Source organism: Hipposideros armiger, unplaced genomic scaffold (assembly GCF_001890085.2).
Source record: "Hipposideros armiger isolate ML-2016 unplaced genomic scaffold, ASM189008v1 scaffold_331, whole genome shotgun sequence".
In the NCBI taxonomy this organism is placed as follows: Eukaryota; Metazoa; Chordata; class Mammalia; order Chiroptera; family Hipposideridae; genus Hipposideros; species Hipposideros armiger.
In genome coordinates, this window is record NW_017731681.1 from 104,700 (window position 1) to 111,927 (window position 7,228).

At 51.0% G+C, this 7,228-nt stretch overlaps 1 protein-coding gene and 1 long non-coding RNA gene across 2 annotated transcripts in view; both read right to left on the minus strand.

The window, feature by feature from the left end:
* LOC109392405 (60S ribosomal protein L10a-like) overlaps positions 1-3,957 on the minus strand; it is an 8,137-nt gene extending 4,180 nt beyond the window's left edge. The window contains exons 1-7 of the mRNA XM_019660833.1: positions 3,867-3,957; positions 3,469-3,543; positions 3,302-3,382; positions 2,798-2,946; positions 1,880-2,010; positions 1,668-1,730; positions 462-587 (exon numbers count right to left, since the gene is read on the minus strand). Coding sequence (XP_019516378.1) covers positions 462-587; positions 1,668-1,730; positions 1,880-2,010; positions 2,798-2,946; positions 3,302-3,382; positions 3,469-3,543; positions 3,867-3,871 — 630 coding nt within the window. The 5' untranslated portion in view covers positions 3,872-3,957. The remainder of the gene's footprint in view (positions 1-461; positions 588-1,667; positions 1,731-1,879; positions 2,011-2,797; positions 2,947-3,301; positions 3,383-3,468; positions 3,544-3,866) is intronic.
* A 1,015-nt stretch (positions 3,958-4,972) lies between these two features.
* LOC109392396 (uncharacterized) lies at positions 4,973-7,167 on the minus strand. Its single transcript, XR_002126050.1, has 2 exons — positions 7,058-7,167; positions 4,973-5,535 (listed from the first exon to the last, which is right to left on the minus strand). It is a non-coding gene; the product is annotated as an uncharacterized LOC109392396 (long non-coding RNA).
* Positions 7,168-7,228: the final 61 nt, after the last annotated feature.

Consider the following 7,228-nt stretch of genomic DNA (forward strand, 5'->3'; position numbering starts at 1 on the left):
GCTTATACTGTTTCCTATGCCTAGAATGCACTTTCCTCCATCTCCACCCATGACATGACTACCATTCGCCTTTTTAGAGTCAGGAAACCTGTCCCAATTCCCAACCACAAACAAGGTTAGTTGCCCCCTCTTCCTATGCCCCCAAAAGCCCTGTGCACATCTCTCAGATATTACCAGATATTACAGTGACCTATTTATGATCTCTTTCCTCTTGCTAGCCCAGCGTTAGGGGAGAGTCAAGCACAGGGACTGCATTATGGTCACTGTTGGTTCTCCAAGGCCCCATGTAGCATCTGGCCCATGAAAGTGTTGGCTGGATGAATGAACTTCTAAGCAGTCTCATTCCTTAGGCCTGGGCTTGGACTTGTGGTTTCCCTGGCTAACATTCAGGGTTTTCTCCCTGGCAAACATGGCAGGTTCAGAGCAGCAGTACCAGCCCTTGTGGCCCTATCAATACTCACATTGGCCTGATACTTGGTCATCACTGTCAGCATGAGCTTGGCATAAGCCATGGACGTGGTGGCTGCCAGCCCCTCTTTACAGAGCTTCTCCATCAATACATTGAACTTCTCGGGGGTCATCTCCACCTGCACACATTGGGAAATGGGACAGTAGAACAAGAAAGGGCCCTGCATTCGATTCCCAACTCCACCATTTTCTCACTAGGTGGCCCTGGGCAGGTCACTTAACCAAACTAAGCCTCAGTTTACACATCTGTAAAATGGGGCTCATAATATCTAACTCTGAAGACTTTGAATGGATTCAATGAGATAATGCACATAAAGCCTGGCACATAGGTCTCAGAAAATGGTGGCTACTGTTGCAAAGGCTCAGATTAGGACCAAGGGAGGCCAAGGATCCCGAGCCTGGCTTAGCGATTGAAGATACACAGGAGTGAGAGGCCCCAAGGGGCACAGCTAGCATAATAATGATAGCTCTTCATAATAATTTAATAAGCTACTATGCATCAAACTTAACCTCTCTGAGCACTTTACACCAATTATCCCATTTAAACCTCATCCCGGTCTTATGAGGTAGGTGCTATCATCACTCCCCTTTTGTAGATGAGGAAACTGAGACATAAAGAGGTTAGGTCAACACCTAAGTTAAAAACAAATGAGGCAGAATTTTAGGTAGATATGGAAAAATTACCAAAATATATTGTTAAGTGAAAAAAAGCAAAATACAGAGCACTGAGCTTGGTGTTACCATCTATGTAGAAAGCAAAGGAAAAGTATATTTAAACATGTGTCCTCGTAGATACAAAGCATCTCTGGGAGGGTTCCCCCAAAACTAGTAACACTGATTAGCCCTGGGGACGGGAATCTGGATGGCTGGGGGACTATTTTTCACTAAATCCTTTTGAGCTTCTAAAATTGTAAACATAAGAATTTATTACCTATACAAAAATTAATTTATACACACATCTGCAAGTCGCTCCCCAGGCCACATAGCCAGTAAGAGGCAAAGATGGGATTTATCACGCAGTCAGCTCCCCGCTACCAGTCCTTCAAGCCCCGCAACTCTCCCCCTGTCACAGGGCACCCTGTTGTGGGGAATTGTCCTGCTTGCCTCTCCATCACCAAAGGGATTGAAACCCTAGAGCGCCACGCCTGTCCACAGCACTGCAGCACTCTGTCCACTCTTTCCCAAGGTGGCCTGCTCACCTGCCGCTCCAGGAGAGACTGCAACACCAAGAAAGTCTCCTCCTTCCAGGGCAGCTCCAAGATCTGTCTGCAAACACAGGCCCTGGTGAGTTAGGCCTGGCCTCCCACCCGAGCCTGGGTATCTACTGCTCCTACCCCAAGGCATGGCAAGGCCCTGGGGACAGCCAGGATCCCAACAGAGGAAGGAGTCAGAGCCCCCAGCCACTGGCNACTTTGGCCACCATATTCTCATTGTGGGTCAGCAAGGAAGGGAACTTGCCAGCTTTATTCAGGCCTGGGCCCAGGATTCGTGGAATCTGCTTGATCAGAGACTCTGAAGCCAAAAAGGCATCATACTTCTTGGCTGGTAAAGAGAGAGTAAGCCATTGGGTGCTGAAAAGGACCCTGAAAAGCAGACCTCCAAACAAGGCTCTGTGAACCAACCACAGAAGTGAACTCTAACCAGTACTCTACCCCTCTCTCCAGATACCAAGTCTTTTTAACCCTCTCTGCATTCCAGTTTGATCAGCTCCATCCTGTGGACTTTTACAGGTCCAACAGTCACGTGAGGCCTGGTATCAGAAGCTTAGGCTGACCCACAATCCATGCTGCACTGCAAATGCACGCCCTGGTGAAGAATGCCGGGGTCCAAATTCTGTCTTACTCTCTAGCTACGCGACAACTGGTGCATCTGTTTCCTATCTGTAAAATGCTTAGACCACATAAACTAAAAAAATTAAAGGACCAGCCAAGGGGCTCAGTTGGTTAAGAGCTCGCTCAAGAGTGTGAGCTCTGAGCAACAGCAGTTCGATTCCCAGCCCAAGCTGAGCAGCCAACAGGTGGCAGGATGGCTCAAAAAAAATAAATTGGAGCATGAAATTGAATTCAGAACACACCAGCAACTGACTTGTCAACATATCTCACCTATTTATAAAGAACCACCACCTAGCCTCCTTCCCTTATAAAATCCAATCCTCAAATATAAAAAGAACCTTCATAAGGCTAAACAACAGCACTCAAATTAGCCAACCACACCAGATCCTTTTGGTTATGATTCTACGTCCCCATTTTTAAACCCCAATGGCAGAACTACCTCAGGAAAACTGTCCGCCCCCCCACCCCCAACACACCACCACACCAGCCACACTCACCCAGCTTCTTGACCAGTTTCTTATTCTTGTTGAGCTTCTTGAGGGCCTCAATGTCCATGTGGGGGATATCCACAGCCTTGGCCTCGTCACAGTGCTGCTGGTCCCCCAGAACACACACGGAGAACTTGGGGCGCGGAGTGGATTTAAGCCTGCGTTTTGGGGACAGAACAGGTCAGGCCCAACCCTGGACCTGAAGGGCAGGTGAGCGGGTCTGGGGCCGCTGCAGTCACTGAGCCTTACCCAGAGTGTTCACGTTCACCAACAGCTAGTCTGGCTTCTCAGACTAGCCGGCGGGCTCGGCCAAGGCCTCCCCACGCCTCCCCTCTTGTTTTAAGACCCAGGGTGGGGGTCCGTCCAGCCGCGCCTGCCCAGAGCAGGGGGTCTGAACTACCCGGGCACGTCAGTGCTGCACATGCCTGCCCACCTCGGGCTCAACAGGAGCCTCAAGGGAGGAGCTGGGCACGGGGGGCACTGAGGGCTGGGTGGGGTCAGAACGGTGCCAACCTGACGGTGCCCGAGAAGCGTTTGTCCTTCTGAGGGTCATAGTTCTTCAAGCTGATCTGCAGCTCCACCGTCTCCAGAAACCTTAAAAGAAAGTAACACGTTAACCGGCCGTCCCCGCGGTTCCCAAACGCCCCCGGGCCCGTCCTCCCGCGGCGGCCCGTCCTTACTTCCGGCGCTTGCGCTGGTTTCCGTGCAGGACCTCCCGCACCGCTTCGTACAGGGTGTCGCGGGAGACTTTGCTGCTGTGAGAAAGAAGCAACACGAGCGCTCAGAACCCGGGCGCCGAGGCGGTCAGTAGCCTCAGGCTTAGAGACGAGGATGCCGGACCCCAAGTCAGGAAATTTGGGTCAGAGAACCAGATGCAGGCCCCAGTAAAGAGGAATCCTACTAGCGGCCTGGCTTGGCGCGTGAACTCGAACGTGGGGCCCGCAGGCCGACGCCCCGCAAGAAATGCCCCACAACGAAAAATGGGCAAGAACCCCCGATTCCGTCCATAGGGTCTCCCTCCCCGCGGGGGCGCCCGGAGGTGCGGATGAGTACAGATAGAAGCCTAAATACCACGCACCTCATATTGCCTCACGCCGCGAAAACCGGAAAAGAGACTACTGCGACTCGCGCATGCGCTCAAATATGGAGCTTGTTCTCGCGAGAGATGCCTTGTTCCTGTGGTTTCCCTCCTGAGCACTATCGGTCACTCAATCCGGGGAGCGCCGCCGTCTGTGACCGCTGGAGGGCGTTGCGGTGCGTAGCGCCGCTAGAGCAGCGCCAGGACGACCTGAGATGCTGAGGTTCAAGATGCCCGCAGCACCCTGAGAATATCCCCTTTTGCGCCAGGTGCTTGCCAGGACCTTTGGGAATAGGCTAAGTCCAGGGCTTGCGCTTCAGAAGTCACATGTACTGGGCACCGCACAGTGATGGCCGCTGAGAGCCTGCAATTCCTGCATGTTTGTCTCTCCGACCTCCTCTGCCCACTTCCTCCTGCCCCCCCCCCTCGCTCCTCCTCCCTCAGTTCTCAAAAGCATGCTTTACTCCTGACCTCTTCCTCCTCATCTTGATCTAATGGGGTCTCACGGCTTCCGAGGAAGTTGTGAGAAGGGAAATACTAAGATCAATTAAGTTCTGTTCCTGGCTCCTCAAAGCCTGCAATGGGGAAGAGCTGGGAAGGTACTGTAATGAACTTCCGCCTGTTAAGTGTTCACTATGAACAAGGCACCTAGCTAGGTGCTATGGGAATGAAAGATGTAAAAGTTATGCCCCCGCACTGCACACCCTTTCTGCCCTTTCCTCTGTCCAACAGGCTGCATCCTCTTCTCTGTGCACAGTAACCCCAGGAGCTCTCTCATCCCTATCTACTCAAACGTCTTCTGCCCCAAAGCCTTCCCCAACTCCAGAATGAGTCACTCCCACCTTTACATCACTCCCCCCACCCCACCCCCTTGGTCCACTGCCCGCCTCACCTACTCAACAGACAGCTGATAGGGATGGGATGGGTGGTATAACATATTATCTGGCCCATAGAACATGAATAAACTTAACCCTACCACCCTCCCCACACAGGACATTTCACGGGGAAAAAGATGTCCTTGTCACTGAGCAGGGTGGAGTGGTGGTGAGTTGATTATGAACAAATACCCAGAGTTAACAGGGAGGCAGACATAGCTTCTAGTAAGACATTATTGAACTTCTTGCTTTTTATTAAATTCCATTGATAAATTATCATTCAAGTCAGAAATAAGAACACAGAAGATCGTAACATACATCCAAGCACAAGAGATTTGTGCTGAGCACACAGGTCCCCCAGAGCTCCTGCAGCATTATTTGTCTATTATGGGTTGGCTGTGACCCTACAGAGGCCTATGGGTACGTTTCTATCCCTGCAGCTAGGTAGAAGTGACAAGGAGTGAGCCAGTATCAGCAGCCCTTGGAATCCAGCTCATCCAGCCCACTTAGCCAGGACCCTCCCGGGTGCCTGGGAGACCAAGATGGCTTCTCTGCAGCCTGGAACAGGGAGGCAGTTGATCCCCGGGATGGCCAGGCTCAGCCTTTCCCCCAGGCAAGAGGTGGTGAGGGCAGAAGTGTTGTTCAGGAAGCTGGTGAGAGAGCTCTAGGGGGTTGGGTCCCTCAGTGGAAGGTCAGGGGGCCAGATGTCTCAGGGTGGCCTGCAGAGACTTCCTCAGGAAAGTGGTGTTGAGTGCTAGGGGGGTGGCCAGGCTCAGCCTCTGGGTCTCAGTGATCTGGGGAGAAGGAAGAACCATGTCAGGACTGCAGCAGCTGATCCCTCCCCTCACCCCTCTGCCCCTGGGCTCTGTTCAGGAAGGAGAGAGGAACCCAGGACACAAGGACGATGGAAGGAGGCGATGACACCCTGAGTAATCGAACCTCAGGATTTCACCATGGTGAAGCAAGGTCTTTGGATTCAGGTGGACCTGGGGTCAAATACTAACTGCACAACTTATTGAGCCACATTAATAACAGTTGACAATTATGGAGTGCTTACTATGTAACAGCACTTTATGTGCATTAGTTCATTTAATCCTCACAACCCTCCCATTTACAGATGAGGAAACTGAGGTTCAGAGACACTCCACTGCAGCTGCCACCTTCCTTCTGGGTCACACTTTGCCCTGACCGTTGTTACAACCTCCTGAGAGGTCTCTGCCTTGTATCTTCACTCTCCAAACCCTATTCCTTACAGAGGCCAGAGCCTTCTTTATAAAATGCAAATCTGACCAAGTCACTCCAGCTGAAGGCCCTGGGAAAACTCCTGGGGCCTCATATTGGAGGTCCTTCTTTCAGGATCTAAAGAGGGTCTGCAGAGGATCCAAGAGCCTCCTGCTATGTGCTCATATATTCAATTTTCTAATAGGAGATATAGCTTTAATCAGATCATCACATGGGCCTGTGACTCCCAAGAAAAGGATGAAGAGTCAATAGCCAAGAACATCTAACCTTCAAGATAAAGTCCAAGCTCCTCACCATAACCTACTCCATAAGATGCTACCATAGCCTGGCAATGTGGCCTTGGGCAAGTTACTTTAACCTCTCTGAATCTCAATTTCCTCATCTGTAAAATGGAGCTAATAATAGTATCTTCTCATAGGGCTAACACATGGGATAAACTAGTGAGTTAACATATGTAAAGGGCTTAGGACAGTGCCTCAGACGTAGCAGGGGCTATGCAAGTATGAGCTCCCGGTATTTTAGCTCTCTAACCTCATCCCCTATCACCATCTACTGTCATGTTTTTAGGCCCCAACTGCAATGAACTACCTGTAGATCCCCTTGGACAGTCACTGCTTATACTGTTTCCTATGCCTAGAATGCACTTTCCTCCATCTCCACCCATGACATGACTACCATTCGCCTTTTTAGAGTCAGGAAACCTGTCCCAATTCCCAACCACAAACAAGGTTAGTTGCCCCCTCTTCCTATGCCCCCAAAAGCCCTGTGCACATCTCTCAGATATTACCAGATATTACAGTGACCTATTTATGATCTCTTTCCTCTTGCTAGCCCAGCGTTAGGGGAGAGTCAAGCACAGGGACTGCATTATGGTCACTGTTGGTTCTCCAAGGCCCCATGTAGCATCTGGCCCACGAAAGTGTTGGCTGGATGAATGAACTCCTAAGCAGTCTCATTCCTTAGGCCTGGGCTTGGACTTGTGGTTTCCCTGGCTAACATTCAGGGTTTTCTCCCTGGCAAACATGGCAGGTTCAGAGCAGCAGTACCAGCCCTTGTGGCCCTATCAATACTCACATTGGCCTGATACTTGGTCATCACTGTCAGCATGAGCTTGGCATAAGCCATGGACGTGGTGGCTGCCAGCTCCTCTTTACAGAGCTTCTCCATCAATACATTGAACTTCTCGGGGGTCATCTCCACCTGCACACATTGGGAAATGGGACAGTAGAACAAGAAAGGGCCCTG